General features: G+C 46.9%; 1 protein-coding gene across 1 annotated transcript; it reads right to left on the bottom strand.

Moving 5' to 3' along the window:
- Positions 1 to 2822: 2822 nt before the first annotated feature.
- Positions 2823 to 18846, bottom strand: ZNF74 (zinc finger protein 74). The gene is made up of 5 exons (XM_042911201.1): positions 18383 to 18846; positions 17906 to 17991; positions 7051 to 7177; positions 6526 to 6621; positions 2823 to 5800 (listed from the first exon to the last, which is right to left on the bottom strand). The coding sequence occupies exons 1-5, from the start codon at positions 18414 to 18416 to the stop codon at positions 4137 to 4139; spliced, it is 2007 nt and encodes a 668-aa protein (XP_042767135.1). The 5' UTR covers positions 18417 to 18846; the 3' UTR covers positions 2823 to 4136.
- Between the last annotated feature and the right edge of the window lie 564 nt (positions 18847 to 19410).

Below are 19410 nucleotides of genomic sequence, written 5' to 3'. Positions count from 1 at the left end.
CCTAGAAAGCCCAATACAATGATAAGTTGTTAGAGAACTAGAATAATTCAGTAAAGTTGCTAGATATAAAATAAATATATAAAAAGATATATATATATATATATATACATATATATATATATATATATATATATATATATATATATCAATATATATATATCAATAGTTGTCCTATATGTAACAGAAAGGATTGATCTAGAAACCCCACAAAATTAGAATGAATTTAAGAATAAACATACGTATTGAACATATATGTAAGAATACCTATGAAGAAAACTATACAACTTTTCTGATGCTTAGAGGCAGATTTGAATGACTGCTGCTTTGATATGAAGATTATATATATATAATCTATAGTAATTTTTCACAAACTAGTCAATTATAATCAAAATCCCAATGAGATGTGAAGGGGCAAGAAGAGGTTGAGCTCTGAGAAGAAGAATCCTGGGTTATCTCAAAGAATAGATTAAAAAAAAAAAAACTTAAAAAAACACCTATTGAAAATAGTCCTGGTCCTACTACGCATTCAAGTGAATTATGAAGCTACAAACAGAAAAGTCTAAGGAACAGTGAAGAATGCCATTCTAGAATGATTCAGGGACCTTGGAATTTACATCCCAAATAGATGGACTTCAGAGTTCTTGTTTTTTTGTTTTTTGGACTTAAGAGTTTAATGCAAAATATGGAACCAAAAAAGGATTTAAAGAAGGAGCTTCCTAAGGACTAAGGAAAAATTTAAACAGCAAAACCAAAAAGATCCAGTTACACAGAATTTGAATATCTCTGTACATTAAAGATTCTGTTAACAAAGATAAAAATGTATGTGCCAAGGTGCTTTCTGCATGTCTGTGTGTATAAAAAACAAAGAATGGAATAGACAATTGATATGAAAAAGAAGGTAAAAAAACATGAGCCAGTAACATTCGCGATGTATCAAAATGGTAAATATAAAAAGTGAAGCTGATGCCAAGTGTGTGCAAGGAAGGGTACACGCAGGGAAAGGGATGCTCCTGGTGCCCATGTGGGAGAATTAAGAATGTTGTGCTGGGTTTGACCTAGAAACAGTTGTGCAATGTTTGTAACTTGTGCCTGTGAACTCCACTTCTCACAATTTATTCTGGGGAAATAACCAAAGGGCAAAACAGGTTTATTTCCAGAATTATTTATAGGTACAGGTAATGTCGATGTTCAACAATAAAGGAACAGATCGATCATGACACAATGATAAGACAGAGAAAGACACAGCCATCAATAATGTTTCTGAAAAACAATTTTGTAATGTGGAAAATGTTCATCATAAAACATTAAATGGAAAAGGATAGAAATAACATGCAAAATATGAATCCAGTTTTGTTCTAAAAGAAAAAGCATATTATATGTGCCCAGAAAAAAAAAACAACAGAAGTAAATGTACCTCCAGCAATGGCTGATGAACTGATACTGAGTGTATTTTTATTCTTACAATTTTTTGACTTTTTCCCCCAAATGTCTTCAGTATATACGTATTGCTCATATAATCAGGAAAAAAAGTTTATACGCAAATAAAAGAAAAACATCAAGTCTCCAATGAAAAGAGGTAGAAAGGGCATATTCAAATCATTTTCAAGACAAAAGACCAAGATTCCAAATGTGTTCAATATTCGGCCTCTTTAGTTACAGAGGCGCCAAGTAAAGGGATAATAAGGTACCACTTGGCTGAGTCCACAGGCGCACTGCAGGGCCGCCAGCAGGCACAGTGTGCGGGGCCCCAAAGAGATTTTTTCGTTTGAAGTTCTTTTGAAATAAGGAGAAAAAATGGGTATAATGATGAACCAAGCACAGATTGTATTTGTCTTTTACAAATGTGGCTGTAAAATAGAACTCTTCCTATTTGTCACAGAAGGGTCCATAACTGCCACAATGTGGCCCTGGGGACTGCATAATGGGAGGCTGGCTTGACCACACTCTGGAGGGATGTGGTGAAGCAGCAGGCGCCCAGGAGCATCGCTGTGTTGTCACTGTGCCTGAACGAAGACCGTGTGGACACCCAGCTTTGAAAAGGGAGTCCCGTCCCTGGAGATGGCTGGGCAGGGGACATTCCTACTTGACCGCTACTGCTGATGGATTTCTTCATAATGAAATGGTCTTACTTTACACACCACCAAAAACATACAAAAATGGTGATTCTTGAGGCTGTTCCTTTACCTCAAAAATTTCACTTTTAGAAATCTAAGAAAATGCTAAAAGAACTATAATGCAAAAAAATGCTCTAAGGGGAGCCTGGCTGGCTCAGTCAGTGGAGCATGTGACTCCTGATCTCAGGGTTGTGAGTTCAAGCCCCACATTAGCTGTAGAGATCACTTAAAAATAAAATCTTTTTTTTCCCCTTAAGTTTATTTATTTATCTATCTATCTATTTATTTATAAATGTTTATTCATTTTTGAGAGAGAGAGAGGTAGAGCATGAGTGGGGAGGGGACAGACAGAGAGAGGGAGACACAGAATCTGAGCAGGCTCCAGGCTCTGAGCTGTCAGCATACAGCCCAATGCAGGGCTTGAACCCACAAACTGTGAGATCATGACCTGAGCCGAAGTCAGATGCTTAACTGACTGAGCCACCCAGGTGCTCCTTAAGTTTATTTTGAGAGAGAGAGGGAGAGAGGGAGAGAGGGAGAGTGTGGGTGTGCACGGTGGAGGGGCAGAGAGAGAAGGAGAGACAGAATCTCAAGCAGGCTCTGTGCTGTCAGTGCAGAGCCTGATGCAGAGCTCAGTGCCACGACTGTGAGATCATGATCTGAGCCAAAATCAGGAGTCAGACACTTAACTGAGCCACCTAGGCACCCCAAAAATAAAATCTTAAAAAACAAAACCAAACAAAACCCAAAAAGATGCTCTATGAAGAATAGTTTATAACTGTGAAATGATTTATAATAGTGAAAACATGGAAATAACTTCAACATCCAATAAAAGAATATTTAATAGAACATTATGCCTCCATTTAAAACACATGTAACTCCAAGGACAGTGCAGTTACTTGGGAAAAAATTCTGCTATGCAGTAGGTGGGAAAAAAAGATTAAAGTGATATATACACTATGTTTGCAGTAACGTAAAAATCCACTCTGAAACAAGCAGAAGGTAATGTATCAAAGTGCGAAATGCAGTTTTATTAGCAATTATGGGAGTCTTTTCCTTAATTCCACATTTCCCGAAATGTGGTCATTTTGCTGCCATAATTTAAAAAGTATACTAAAAAGCATTTCATAAACTATAGCTCTCTCTATAAACATAAAGTATTATCACTGAGAAAGCAGCTTGGATTTGCTTAGGACTGCGTGGAATAAACATTAATTCCAGATGAACGCCGTCCACCTCTGAAGAGAGCAGGGGGACAGGTCCCCTCAGAGGGGCTCCTCCCACAGGGCTGAACCGGTGAGCAGAGGGAGGCCCTGCGGGCGGACTGGCCAGCCCGGGTGAAGGCGTGCTTCTAGACACATCTATCCCCAACACCACACCCTGGATGAACGCCGGGCACCAGCCTGTGTGCTCACCATTTCCCACCAGGACGAAGCTGGTGTGTCAGGACCTGGCTACGCTGATGCTGGGCCATATGCTTCTGAGATGGAGGTGCTGTCACCAGCAGTAGAGCTGCTTCAATGAAGCCAGGCCGGGAAATCTGCCTTTTCCCAAACCCCCACCAGTGAAGATTATTCTCCTCTCCCAGAACAGAATAATGTTCACTTGGAAAGAACAGCGTTCATACTTACTCTGTTTGTTTCTATTATTACCATTATTATTATTCTAAACATAACAGCATACGAAGGAAATAAATTCCTGATCGAAATCATGCCAGGAGCCGGTCCCAAGGACACAATGATCAATATACCTTGTTTTTGTCCTCAGGTAAGACCTACTCCCCAGGTCGGTGACTTGTAAGCCCAAGGAAAGCAGGACGACGGGACATCCTCAAATGGCCCTCACGTCTTCCCTCCTATAGGGCAGCCCTTCCCAGGGTGGTGCTGACCGCTCAGAGAGGTGTCCCAGCACGTGGGGAGATGGGCACAGGCGGCAGGGCCAGTCTTGTATCTGAGGCACGTGGATCTGAGCCGCAGTGCTTTCTGGGGAAGCAGCGAGGCTGATGACAACCAGCACGCCATGCTAATTTCCAGGTTTGCTGCCCAGCGGGAAAGTCCTGCTGGCCGAGGGCTGCACCACGCACAAGAGCTCTGCCACGTCCAGGGCGTTGAGTGGGTCCACGCCGCTCATGCCCGTGCCCCCCGTGCCCAGCAGGCTGCCCGGCACGTAGTAGGTGCTCAGTAAGTGCTTGTTGAACTGAATGGCAAAGGGCTTCTCCTCGCTGTGTCGTCTCTGGTGTTCGGCAAGGTGGGCGCTCCAGCCGAACATTTCCCCACACTCGTTACATCTGAACGACTTCTCCCCGGCGTGGACCTTCTGATGTTTGATGAGACAGTGATTCTGGCTGAAGGCCTTGCCGCACTCGCCGCACTTGTAGGGCTTCTCCCCGGTGTGGATGCGCTGGTGCACGATGAGGGACGAGTGGCAGCTGAAGGCCTTCCAGCAGCGGCTGCAGTCGAAGGGCTTCTCCCCGGTGTGGATGCGCTGGTGCACGATGAGGTAGGAGTGGGAGCTGAAGGCCTTGCCGCACTCATTGCACTTGAAGGGCTTCTCCCCGCTGTGGATGCGCTGGTGCACCACCAGGTACGAGTGGCAGCTGAATGCCTTGCCACACGCGCCACACTTGAAGGGCTTCTCCCCCGTGTGGATGCGCTGGTGCAGCGTGAGGCGTGAGCGGCTGTTGAAGGCCTTGTCGCAGTCACCGCATTTGAACGGCTTGTCCCCGTTGTGGATCTTCTCGTGCACAGTCAGGGATGAGTGGCAGGTGAAGGCCTTCCCACACGCGCCGCACTTGTAGGGCTTCTCGCCCGTGTGGATGCGCTGGTGGCGCGTCAGGTGCGTCCTCTGGTTGAAAGCCTTCCCGCATGCGCCACACTGGTAGGGCTTCTCGCCTGTGTGCACGCGCAAGTGCATGTTGAGCAGCGAGCTGCAGCTGAAGGCCTTCTCGCAGGCGCTGCACTTGTAGGGCCGCTCGCCTGTGTGGATCCTGTGATGCACATTCAGCGACGAGTGGCAGCTGAAGGCCTTGCCGCACTCGCCGCAGAAGAAGGGCTTCTCGCCGGTGTGGATGCGCTGATGCTCGATGAGGTTGGTGCTCCAGGTGAAGGCCTTGCCGCACTCATGGCATTTGTAGGCTTTCTCTCGGGCGTGCCACCGCCGGTGCAGGGTCAAGGATGAGCTCTGGCGGAAGGCTTTTCCGCATTCGCTGCACACGAAGAGGCCATCCCCAGAGGCCGCCACCCGCCTCCTGCTTGGGGCCAGGTGTTCACTGTGATCACCAGATTTGCACGGGCCTCTCCCTGCGCCTGCTCTCCGGTGCTTCGTGGCCGCCTCACCAGACCGGAAGCCCTCGGTGGACCCATCAGGAGGGTCTGCTTCTTCAGGAATGTTCTGGGGGGTGAAGAGGGTACGCCCAGAGGGGAAATCCTTCTCAGACACCTCATGGCCCTGCTGGTGCCTCTCCAGGGAAATGTCCCGGCAGCTGGTGGGCGGTGGCCTCTGCAGTGTGGCCTCACCCCTCACCAGAGAGGCTGCCGGACGCTCTCGGGCCCACCCATTGCCCAGACCGGGGCTGTGGATGCTAGACTTTACCAGTGGCTCAGTGATGGGCTCCTGGTAAGGCTCTTCCTTGTGAACACCCTGTCGTTGACACGACTCATCCTTCACCTCATGCCCAGGCTCCCCTTCTGTAAGAAACAGAAAATGCAATCTTCCATAAGCACGCGGAGAACTGGCACTAGAACTCAGGCTGTGGTCTGCCGGGGGTTCGGGTGAGCACAGAGAAGAGAGGAGAGGCCAACAGCCAGAGCACGCCAAGGCTCGGGGCATGCATCTCGGGTGAGATGGGCGCAAGCCCACAAGAGACGGGGCAGAGGAAGATGGAGATGGGAAATTCCAAATAGAGCCAGGGACCCAGGAAAGGGGCAGGGCTCACAGGGTCTGGCGGTTGGACATGATTCACTTATCGAAACATCGACTGCTGTATGTATGTACATCTCTGATGTACGTACATCTCTTTAAAAGCTAAATCAGTCTCCTGTCAGCCTCACATGCCAGGGGGATGATCTCCATTGGAGCCACCTCTGCGAACCTTGATCCCCCTCCCTTCCCAACCCAAGGCTGACTCTGCCTTCTTCTCGGTGAGTGAAGCCCCGGTTCCACACACTCCCTGCCCCCTGTCCATTTGCCACTTGTTGAATGTTTCCAGAGATGTGGACATTATTTCTGTCTCTCGCTAGTACAAGGCAGAGGTTTTGCCTGTTTTGCTTACCACTGAATTTCCAGCACAGTTGCCCACACACAGTTGGTGTTCAACGTATGTGTTGAAGGAAGGAAGCAGGACCACACGGGGACGGGGGTGTGAGCACTGAGGCAAGGGTCTGTACATCCTTCCATTGTGTTCCCTGCTCACCTGGACAAGCCCCTCCAGGGGCTTCTCTGGGCATCCACCACGGCTCCTCGCCTCGTTCCAAGTGGGAGATCACATCTGGCTTGCAGACTGGGGGTCCTGTTTGTAGGGAGGAAGTGGTGTGTGTGGTTCTGAGTGCTGTGGCTCCCCACAGCAGGACAGCCCAGCACTAAGAGGTGTGCGCCATCCCCGGGGACGGGGGTCTCACATGCAGAACCTCAAATGAAGCATGTACTCTGAGGACCCCGTGGGTACTAATGTTCCCCTCTCTATCTCCCTTGGAAAGCTCCAGGGCAGGCTGGGCTCCCAGGCCCCCGTCCATCTCCTCCCTCTCTTCTGGCCCCTACCCTGGGACCAGCCCCACCTCCAGGCAAGGATGTTGGCAGTTACCATGCACTGCCCAGGCCCAGCATGAGTGCAGAGACCACATCTCCTGCATCTGGGCCTGGCACCGAAGGGAGGCTTGGGAATACCTATTGGCATGGCAGAATGCCCAGACTGCAGGCTGAGCTTGAGGAGCTATCTTACCCAGGGCAAGAAGGTTCTGGTAGTTCTCCAGCATCACGTCACGGTACAAGGCCCTCTGAGGGGAGTCTAGCTGGCCCCACTCCTCCTGTGTGAAGTCCACAGCCACATCCTTGAAAGTCACCGATTCCTGGAATGACACACACATTCTCATTCACTCAGGACAGGAGTGATTCAGACTTCGTTCATGGTTCCAAGGGAGCCACATGTCGACTCAGGACCTTAGGAATGAAGGGTTAACCTTGGGTGACCTTCTCTTGAGTATGGAAGGTTGTGATGTAGATGCCATCTATCTACAGCCCAACATACACACCATGTCTGAACCAGGAATGGCCATGCAGGCCCTGGCCTTCTGGACTGGGAGGGCCAAGCTAACTGGCCAGCCCTGGTGCAGGTGCCTCAGTGGGCTGGAGGCTGCTGTAAGTTCTGGGTAAGATGCTATGCTTCCCAGGCTTAAGAATGTCAAGCTTAAGAACTTGAAAGACTAGTACAAAGAACCCAGAAGCCCTATTCAAATCTCACCATTGCAAAAGGACCCTACTTTGGGCAGGAAGCCATTATTACACCCTAAGGAAGTAAACTCTACTTATAAGCACAGGCCCAAAGGACCAAGGGAGCCACTTTGTGTTCTGCCTGCCTGCCTCCCACACCTTCCCACCAGACCCCTGTTCCCCTGTCCTCCCTCAGCTCATGTCCTGACCTGTTCCCACTCTCCCCAACAGTGGTCACTGACATGTGCAGGCACTCCTGTTCTAGAACCCCAGGCTCCTCTGCTGCCTGGGGCTCCTCACCAGCTCTGGAGCCTCCAGGCTGCCATCCCCAATGTTCCTCTAGCTCTTCACGCTCCAATTCCACTCTGCATCCCCCTTGATAGCAGTATATAAGCTCTCCAGACCCATCAGGGCGCTGACCTAAGGTGGCAAAGGTGTGTCTTTCTTCAAAGACACGGGTACTGTGGGATCTTGGCTTAAATCATAGACAGGGCATTACATTAGACATAACAATGAAGAACAAACCAAGCAGGGGAGGCCTGACTCCCATCTTGTAAGTGTTTGCTGGGAGTGACTGGCATGCAACCAAGCTCCCAGGGGTCATCAGGTTTCTCTGGAAACCCTGGACCTGCATCAGCACCCATGGTCAGGCACCGTGGTACACAATGTCAGGCCCTGAGATGAGGCCTTCTGCCTACCAGGAGGTCAGGAAGAGTGGGGGCATCCTTAGGGACCACCAGAGCTTTGACCAACAGCTCTAAAAGTGGCTTATGCTTGGGGTGCCTGGGTGGCTCAGTCGGTTAAGCCTCTGACTTCGGCTCAGGTCATGATCTCACGGTCTATGAGTTTGAGCCCCGCTTTGGGCCCTGTGCTGTCAGTACAGAGCATGGAGCCTACTTTGGATTCTGTGTCTCCCTTTCTCTGCCCCTCCTCCATTCATGCTCTGTCTCTCAAAAAATGAATAAATGTTAAAAAAAAAATGTTTAAAAAAGTGGTTTATACTTTTAGACAGTTTTCACCATTGCTGTGGACAGAACTGTGTCCACCTGAAATCATATGTGGACACCCTCACTTCCAACATGACTGTATTTGGAGCCAGGGTCTCTTTAGTAGGTATCCGAGGTTACAAGGGGCCATAAGGGTGGGCCCTGATCTGACAAGCTTGGTGGCTGCATTTGAAGAGGACAAGAGATCTCTCTCCCTGCTGCGCATCCCGAGAAGCAAGAGCCAGGAAGAGAGCCTCAGCAAACCGGACCCTGCTGGCACCCTGATCTCAGACTTGCCGCCTCCAGAACTGTGTGAAAATACATTTCTGTTGTTTAAGCCGCCAAGTCAGTGGTATTTTGTTACGGCAGCCCGACTTCAGACAAACACCAACATAACACAGTAGGAAAGATAAAGCCACTCTTTATAACACACACAAAATGCAAGTCTCGGTGGGACAAGGATCTAAATGTGGGCGCTGCTGGGAGATAGTTCCCTAAATCCCTGGCTAGCATGACAGGAAACCCAGAAACCAGGAGGGGGCGATTTACGTTTCTTCCATGAAGGTTTACATTTTCTGCATGCAACACTGGCAAATCACTAAGAAGAAAGAAAAAAGAAAATGGGCATAGGGTTTAAGCAGACAATTCACAGAACACTGACAAATGACTAATAAGCACATGAGGAGACGCTCAGCTACACTAGATACACAGAAATGATTAATAAAATACCATTTCACACACAGCAGAGAGGCACAATGTTTAAAGTCTGAAAGGAAGTAGTGGGGGCAGGTCCGTGGGGAAACAGATGGTCTTACACCATTGGATAGATATCAGGGGGACATCCATTTTGGAGAGCAAAACCTGCTCCACTTTCTCTAGTGAAGCCGAGAGTGTGTGTTCCCTGTGCCTCAGAAGTTCACTCTGAGATTCCTATCCAACCCGAGTAACTGAGAAAACACTGGAAACATGCTGAACGCCCATTAACCGGTAGGGATGAATATACCACAGAAAACTGTGCAGCACTGAAAATGAACATGGCGGAGTAACTCGTCCTGTGGGGAGCTCTTCAGAGCACAGTGTGGTGGGCACAAAAGCAGGCTGAGGGAAACCATGCCCAGTGTGATGCCTGACACGGTACCGTCTAGAACCACACACAGCACCGCGTGGAGTTTACAGATACTCAGATGTGCATCTTGCTCTACTGTCTGGCGGATGAGAGCACAGGCTCTAAGCCCAATGGCCTGGGTGGGCTACCCACTCTTGCCCTTCCTGGCTCTATGAATTGGGGGTGCCTCAGTTTCCTTGTCTGTTAACAGTACCTATGTCATTAATCACAGAGAGGACTGAATGAATTACTACTGTGTGTGAAGCACACACTCGAGTGCCTGGCAGATGGCAGGTACCCTTTGGTGTTTGCCGTTCGTCACCATCCTCTGATACTGTCACAGACTGAGGAGGGCAGGGGAAGAAGAAGATGGGGGGCCAGGGAGGATGCAAAAAAACCTCTTGCCTTTACCTGCAATATTTTACTTTTTTAAAGGATTTGGAACAAATATGACACGATTTAGTCATTAATTTTGCCAAGTAGGTACACAGAGGGTTGTTATTACTCTGCTTAAAGGTTTCAAAATTTTAAAAATAAGAAAAAGCCATTCAAGGAGGAAGAACTGCACATTTCCAATGGACATATAAAAAGAGTAATGATTTTTTTTTTTTTGGGGGGGTCAGGAAAACGTAGATTGAAACAAAATAATGTAACACTTTTTACCTATCAGGGGAGCACTAATTAAAACCTGGCATCCTGGCAATGAGGAAGCATTTTTGGTGGGAGTGGGAATTGTTCTACCCTTCTGGGTATTCACACTGTAGAAACAAAGTTTCTGCACATAAGGAAGCAAATGCAAGGCTGAGTATTGCCAGCACTGTACTTACCAGAAACCAACCAACCAAGGCATCAGGATGGTTGACTAAATTAGGGTAGGCGCCTACAGGCAGACCACGGAAAATAATGCAGCTATCCAAAGGTATGCGTTGTACATTATGCTAAGTGAAGGAAGCCAAAAAAGGCCACATATAGTATGATCCCACTTATATGAAATGCCCAGAATAAGCAAATACCGAGAGACGAAAAGCAAATTAGTGGTTGCTGAGGGCTAGAGTGATAGCTAATGGATATAGGGCTTCTTTTGGGGGTGATAGAAATGTTCTAAAACTGACTACGGTTGACAGTTGCACTGCCTTGTGAATACACTCAAAACCACTGAATTGTACGCTTGAAAAGGACGGATTTTATGGTATGTGAATTATACGTCCATAAAAACAAAGGGAAGCACTGGAATGTGTACAGTCTGATCCCATTTTTAAAACAATATGGTTAAGCCCTATGTCTACGTATGCTGGAAGCTGCTCATGTGAACAAGGAAAGACATGTGGAAGAATAAGTATCAAAACTGAGGACACTGGTTGTCTTAAGGAAATGTGATTGTAGGTACAGGGAAAGGAGAAGATTATTAACTTTGTTACACAGCAAATATTGGTTTTGTAAATTAAAAAAAAAAAATTACTTTTCAAAGAAGAAGGAAAAGCAAAGCAGGGCAGGGATTAGCAGTATGATTTTGGTCCGGCCACCCAGTTTCCTTGAGCCTGTTTTCCTGCAGCTAGGGAAAAGACTGGGAGCAGTGGGGCCTCCTGTGGCTGAAGAGAAAATAAAGCAGAGTGAAAGTATCCCAGTCTCAGGTACCAAGGAAAGGGCGCAGCATCTGTCAGTCCCCGCTTGGCCATCTCCGGCCTCTCTGGCTGGGCACACCAAGAGGCTGGAGACCCTGCCCTGGCTCTATGAGAAGAGAACAAACAGCAGCACGTGCCGCGTCCAGAATCGTGTCAGGGATGTCTCCTGTCTCAAGCATTAGAGAAGGGGCAGGCCACAGCAGAGCACACTGGCGCCCAGAAATAGGGTGAGTTAGGCTCCAGCAGGGGGGTGTGTCCTGATACTTCACGCTCATGGAGCTCTGGCGTCATGGATGAGGAGCAGTGGGAGGTGTCGCTGTGGCCAGAGGATGAAGACACGTGCTCTGAGGTGCTGATGCCTGTGTTCTGCAGCAGGATGGACAGAGGGAAGGCAGGAGAGAGGGACAAGAACAGATTCTGCGTGTGGGCTGGCAGAGTGAAGAAGAAGCAGCCTGGTAAAAACTGCGTTTCATGTTCTGCTTCCAGACACAAAAAAGTAACAAGGACCAGGTTTGCCCTGTTCCCTCAGACAACTGCTAAACTGGGCAAAATGTATGAAACAATGATTGAATTCAAGACACTAGACGAGTTGCAGCTCAGAACAGACCTCTGACAGAAGGGAAACAAAATGAGCCCCACAGCCACCCGATCTTCCCACCTGGAAGCAGTTTCCAGACTAGAGTGTGGGGAGTGGTGACCCAGACAGAACCTGTGGTCTCACCAACTTGAAGGAGAACAGAGTTTAGGGTGTCCAGGTGATTAAAATTTCTAGGGCTACATGCCAGAGCAGAGGACCCAGAACTCTGGATCCACTTGAGACTGACTGAGGACCAATAGGCATGTGCCTGGGAGGAAACAACCCCAAACCAGGAAAAGAAACACCAGAAAGAAGTAGGTAGAACAATTATTAAAACTCACACAAGGTTGGGGGTAGTTTATGGTCTCACCAGCCAGAGTGGAATGCCCTCCTGCTGAATGGGCACCGAGAAAAGTCCATAGAAGAGAAGAGCTTCAGTGGTCTGACAAAATTAGCACAAGACTAAAGCCTTCTCTGGCTCCACCTTAACAAAACCTAGAGAGCAAGCCTTGAAAGATCCAACTAATACTAAGCAATGCCCGCCCAGAACAAATTCCAGAAATATTTAAGAATTCCAAAAAAAAGCCAACACTCAACAAAGTCAAATTCACTCTAGCATCTAGTAAAGCAACTAAAAGGAAAAAATAAGTTAACAAAATCAGAGAAACTAAGAGTATACTAAAATAGTATTTGTTTACCTCATAAGAATGCATAAAGGAGAAACAAACAAAAAAGACACAAGACCTATAGAAAACAAATAACAAAATGGCAGATGTGAATCCAGTCATAGCCATAATTATATTAAATATGAATGGTCTTTGGGGCACCTGGGTGGCTCGGTCGGTTGAGCATCCGACTTCGGCTCAGGTCATGATCTCACAGTCTGTGAGTTTGAGTCCCACGTTGGGCTCTGGGCTGACAGCTCAGAGCCTGGAGCCTGCTTCGGATTCTATGTCTCCCTCCCTCTGACCCTCCCCCGTTCATGCTCTGTCTCTGTCTCAAAAATAAATAAACATTAAAAAAATTTAAAAAAAAAGAAATGTGAATGGTCTTAAGGTGCTTGGGTGGCTCATTTGGTTGTGTCTAACTCTTGATTTCAGCTCAGGTCATGATCTCATGGTTCGTGAAACTGAGCCACCACTCCGCACTGCAGGTGTGGTGCCTCCTTGGGATTCTCTCTCTCCTTCTCTCTCTGCCCTTCCCCTGCTTGCATATACACACTCCTTCTCTCTCAAAATAAATAAATAAACTTAAAGTAAACCAATAAATAAATGTGAATGGTCTTAATACTCCAATTAAAAATTAAAGATTGTCAAATCGAATTAAAAAATTAAGACCCAACTATATGTCAGCCACAGAAACCCACTTTAAAAACAAAGACAAGGGCACGTGGGTGGCTTAGTCGGCTAAATGTCCGACTCTTGATTTCAGGTCAGGTCATGATTTCACGGTTGGGTTGGTGAGATCATACCCCGTGTTGGGCTTTATGCTGACAGTGTGGAGCCTGCTTGGGATTCTCTCTCCCCCTCTCTCTGCCCCTTCCTGGCTTGTGCGTGATCCTTCTCTCTCAAAATAAATAAATAAACATTAAAAAAAACAAAGACAAATACACCACACATACACAATAAATAAAAATAAACATCAAATAAGAAAAAAAGAAAAACAAAGACAAAGGTAGTTTAAAAGTAGAAGAATGGGAAAAGATATATCCTGCAAATACTAATCAAAAGAAAGCTGAAGTGGCTACATTAACATTAGACAAAGCAGATTTCAGAGCAAAGGACATCATCAGAGATAAAGAGAGATGTTACATAATAATCACTATGTGATTATGTAATGTTGTAATCATCACAACAGCAATTCATTAAAAGCTCACAACATTATAGATGTACCTACCAAAAGAGCTTCAAAATACATAAAGCAAAAACCTGATAGAACTGAAAAGACAAATCCACAATTATACTTGGTAATTTCAACAATAATCTCTCTCAATAATTGATAGAACACATAAGCAAAAAATATGTAAGGATATAAAACAATTAACACATCATTCAACTTAATTAACATTCACATAACACTCTAGTTGACAAAAGCAGAAGACACATTCTTTTCAAGTGCATATAGAACATTTACCCATGGTAAACCACATTCTGAGCAATAAAATAAATCTTAGTAAATTTGAAAAAATTCAAATCATACAAAAGTTCCTTCTCTAACTACAACAGAATTAAACTAGAAATCAATAATAGAAAGATATCTGGAAAATCCTCTAAATATTGGGAAATTAAACAACACATTCCTAAATACCACATGGTTGGAAGAAGAAATCACAATGGAAACTGGAACTATTTTGAACTGAATACAAATGAAAATACAACATAAAGTTTGTGGGATGTAGCTAAGGTAGTGCTAAGAGGGAAATTTATAGCATTGGATGGTATATGAGAAAAGAAGGAAGGTGCCAAATCAATATCTGAGTTTCAACTTTAAGAAACCAAAATAAGTAGGGGCACCTGGGTGGCTCAGTCGGTTAAGCAACTGACTTTGGCTCAGGTCATGATCTCATGGTTCATGAGTTCGAGCCCCACATCCGGCTCTGTATGGACAGCTCAGAGCCTGGAGCCTGCTTCAGATTCTGTGTCTCCCTCTCTCTCTGCCCCTCCCCCATTCACTCTCTGTCTCTGTTTCTCTCTCTCTCTCAAAAATAAATAAATATTTTTTTTAAATTTTAAAAAAAGAAACCAAAATAAGTAAAGGAAGGAAATAATATGGATCTAAAATCAATGAAATAGGAAACAGAAATTCAATAGAGAAAATCAAATCAAAAGATGGCTCTTGGAAATGACCGATAAAATTGATAATTAAACATATATTTACTATTTGACTCAGCAATTCCACTTAGGTATTTATTCTAGAGAATTTAAAACAATTTATTCTAGAGAATTTAAAACAGAGTACAAATATCTGTATTTGTACTCAAATATTGATAGCAGGTTTACTTGTAATAGCCAAAACTTGGAAACAACCTAATATCCCTCAGCTAGTAGATGGATGAACAAATTGTAAATATCCATACAGTCAGTCTTTTGGGCTGAGTTGTGACCCCTCCAAATTCACATGTTGAAGTCCCAGCCCCTAGTACCTCAGAAAAATGACCATGCTTGGAGAGAGGGTCCTTAAAGAGATAATTAAGGCAAAATGAGGTCATTATAGTGAGCCATCATCCAATAGGACTGGTGTCCTGATAATAAAATGAACTTTGGACCCAGACATGTACAGAGAAAAACCATGTGAAGTCACTGGGAGAAGGTACCTTTACAAACCAAGAAGAGCAGCTTCAGAAGAAACCAATCCTGCTGAAATCTGGATCTTGAACATCCAGAACTGAGACAATAAATTTGTTGTTTAAGCCATCTGTAGCACTTTGCTATGGCAGCCCTTGTAAACTAATACAAATGGTATATTATTTAACAATAAAAAGGAACAAACTATTGATTCACATAACGATATGAACTCAAAGCATTATGCTAAATGAAATTAGAAACTAAAGACTGCGTGGGGCACCCGGCTGGCTCAGTTGGCAGACCCAACTCTTGATCTCAGGGTTATGGGTTTGAGCCCCATGTTGGGTATAGAAATTACTTAAAAATAAAATATTTAGGGACACCTGGGTGGCACAGTTGGTTGAGCGTCCAACTCTTGGTTTTGGCTCAGGTCATGATCCCAGGGTCATGGGACTGCAACCCACGTTGGGCTCTGTGCTGAGAGTGGAGCCTGCTTAAGATTTCTCTCTGTTCCCCTCTACCTACTCACGGGTCTCCCTCTTAAAAAAAAAAAAATAAATAAAATCTTTAAAAAACAAAACTAGGGGCGCTTGGGTGGCTCAGTTGGTTAAGAGTCCAACTTCAGCTGTCATGATCTCACGGTTCATGGGTTCAAGCCCTGTATTGGGCTCTGTGCTGACAACTCAGAGCCTGGAGCCTGCTTCGGATTCTTTGTCTCCCTCTCCCTCTTCCCTCACTCATGCTCTGTCTCTGTCTCTGTTTCTCTCTCAAAAATAAATAAACATTAAAAAAATCTTTTTAAAAAGAAACCAAACACTACATACTATGTATTTCCATACACAATTCTTAAAAAATGCAAAACTGTGGTTGCCACAGGATTGGGGGAGAGGACTGACTGTAAACGGGTATGAAGGAACTTTCTGGGTGATGGAAATGTTCTATGTTATGATTGTGGTGCTGGTTACATTTAACAAAACTCATCAAATCCTATACTTAAAATTGGAGAACTTTATATAAATTATACCTCAATAAATGTGATTCAGAAAACCCACTGGATTTCATGGAGATGAGAAAGTGGGGGTGAGGACACATGCTGAGAACATGCCCATAACTGAGGCAGGCAGGGATGAAGCATAATGGTCATGGCATTAGCAGAAGAAAGGAGAAACATAGGCAGAAACAAGCTCCAGAGACAACAGAATGTGGTGTTGGAGAAAGGAGGCTATCAGAGGCTACACGGCTTCTGTGTGAGGGTGTCAAAAGGCAAGGGCAAGACAGGATCTGAGCCTTGTGAAGGCCCATCTGAGGGTATTCCCAACCCACTGGGAGAAGCCCATGTCTGGTGTGCATTCATTCTGTAGAATAGAATAGGAAACAAATCCCAGGGGGAAGGTGTGGGAATCAAATGTGTGGTACTGAAACTGGCAAGGAAGTCAGAAAAGACTGTGGGGGCGGGGGGGGGGGGGTGGGTGATGTCCCAGGAGAGCAAAACACTTGACTGTGAGTCTGAGTAGGACTGCTGGGAGAGAAGAGTACTCAGGAGAGGAGGACCAGTTACTCAAGGATCTAACAAGCTGATTCTTTAGGAATAACACCTATGAACAAGAAAGGTACTACCTTGAGGGAGTCACTCACAAGTGCATGCACACTTCCTATTGAACCATTCGAAGGTAAGTTGCAGACATCGTATCTTACCCCACATGCTTCACCTTGTATATTCTAAGGATATTCTCTTACCCAATCACAGTGTTATCATCACACCCAAGAAATTTAATGTTGATACTATACGATCTAAGATAAATCCATTTTCAAATGTCCTCAATTGTCCCAAACTTCCTTTGATTGAATTTTTTGGATCTCTGACCCATCAAAGATCACATACAGCATTTGACAGCCATTTCAATCTTGAGCTTTTTATAGAACAAAAGAGCATTCTAACACATTACAGAAGCTAGGCACATCTCATAACATGGTTTTTATAGTTACTTCTATTTTTCCGTAATCAGACCCCTTTCAAGTGGGAGGTTAACAGAATCACAAAACCCTAAAAAAGTCAAAGGACCCTCCATCCTCCAGCCCTTCTCACTACTGAACACTCTCTTTATCAACTGTACCCTTTTAAATACTGTGAAGGATGGGGGTGGTTTAGGTGGTAGAACAAAATGAGAAACAAAACCCAAAGTCTGTGAAAGGAGGGATTTGGGCCCTACTTAGCTGCAGAAGTGGCCCCAGGGCCAATTCCTCGCTGAGCTCCCAAATCTGCTAAAACTCCAGGTTTTTCCTTGACAACCCCATTTCGGGGTCCGTACAGTGGAAATGCAGACAGGGACGCACCCCCCTACCAACACTCTTACCCTGGTGCTGCAATGCAGCCTTTACTTCAACTGTTCCACACCCCCCTACCTGATTCCATCCCAGAAAATTCTCCCCAAGGAGGGCCATCCCCCAGGTCTGCATGTGAAGGTGACTGAAGTGATTGTGTGAGCTGTCATCTACATGCTTGGGTTCCACTAAAACCACTCCTCTGAGCTCCTGCTATAATGCTGGGCAAATGACCCACCCACTGGGCTGAATCAAGCTGGAAGGGACACTCATTTCAAGGGCACACTTGGACTCTTCTACCAGAGCTGTTCCCTTGCCCAGAGCTTCCTAAGGACAGGAGAGCAGGCACCCCAGATTGGGAGAGGGAGAGAGGTGGTCCTTGAATGACTTGAAAATCCCGGGCAGGAGAAAAGTGCCAACCCCCTTTATAAAGAGCGAGATGTTCAGAAGGAAAAAAAGACAACCACTCACCTCGGACCTGGCTTCCAGGAGACCCTGACCCAATTTATCCTCTGGATTCTTTCTGAGGGTAAGAGCAGGCTCCTGGGAGGGCAGAGCTGAGGAAGAGAAATGAGTCAAAGGGGCTGTTCTGCCCATAGCCACCAGGCGCATGGCTGAACTAAATAGAGCCCACTCCACCCCTGGCATGGGGTAGGATTAGAGAGAAGTCAGGAACCGCCCATATAGGTGGGGTGGGGAGGGAGCCCCAATATCCAACACAATCCGATAGGCATCAGGGATTAATTCTGCCAGTGTCTCAGGCACTCCAATCAAGAAGGAAGAATACTGCCATTCCCTTCCTCTTCAGCATGCTTGAGACGTGGAAGTAAACGGGTGCGCACGGTGGCCTGACTCTGCTAGGTGCTTCTGGGAAACTAGGCTGACATCTCTGGGTGTCAGTCTCAAGCGCAAGGCCACAGACCCAGTGACTAGAAGAGTCAACTGTACCTGTCTCCTGGGGCTTCGGGGCAGGGGTCTCCATGGCGCCCCTCGGCAGTGTTCCCCGGAGGCGTGGGCAGCTCTGCAGCCTCCTGGGCCCCAGGCCAGGCCCAGAGGCGCGGGTCCTGCTCCTGGGGCTCAGGGACAGCCTACAGGGGAGCCCCGTGGGGTTGCACGCGCACTCCCGGCTGCACGGTCACGCACGCGGAGACTCCTGAGTTCCCCTCAAGGTCGGGGTCAAGCTGGCTCAGCAAGCGCCACACACCCGAGGCTGCGCTCACGCCCCATCACCCGCGACCTGGGGCACTGCGTCGGGGGACCAGGGCCGGCCTCAAGCTCAGCCGTCCGGAGGCAGCGGGCGTAGAACGCGGCCCCTCCGCGGACTGACAGACCGACCGACGCTCGGACAGATGCTCGAGCAAGCGGGCCGGCCTCCCACAAAAGCGGACCCACGGCCACAAAGGAGCAGCTCAGCGACCGCCGCGGGAAAGTACGCCTGCGCGGACCGGACGCGAACTACAACTTCCGGTAGCCTTTGCGTCGCTCTGGCGCGGACTCCATTGAGAGAATGCAGTCGGGGTCCCGGAGCTGCCTGGCACCTCGACGCGAACCGGCTTTGTAAGCACAGCCTTCTGGGAAATGTAGTTCCCAGCGCAGCAACTAAACTCTCTGGCCCCGCCCCACTCTTCCTCCCACTCTTTGCTGCGTAAGGCTCTTGTGTCTCGGTGGGTGGGTGCGTGAGTGAATGAGTGGAGTGAGTGTCTCTCTCTCTCTCTCTCTCTCTCTCATTGGGGATGTGAGAGGACGGTACCCAGAAACGTGGAAATATCCTATCAGTTCGTCCATGCCTCCAGATGGCGTCGGGTGGGCTCCGACCCACATTCATTTTTGCGAATCCTCAGGCCTCTGGTCTTAGGGACCCTAGAGGTGGTGGCCTGCACCCTGGACCCCAAAGAAGGGAGAGCCCGAGCCCTGGTGGGACTGCCCACCCTTAGGAGCTTGGGAAGGAGGATCTGGGCTGTGGTACAGCTCTGGCA

This window comes from Panthera leo, chromosome D3 (genome assembly GCF_018350215.1).
Source record: "Panthera leo isolate Ple1 chromosome D3, P.leo_Ple1_pat1.1, whole genome shotgun sequence".
Lineage (NCBI taxonomy): Eukaryota > Metazoa > Chordata > Mammalia > Carnivora > Felidae > Panthera > Panthera leo.
The sequence above is the reverse complement of the archived record's forward strand: the minus strand, read 5'-3'. Positions and strand labels throughout refer to the sequence as shown.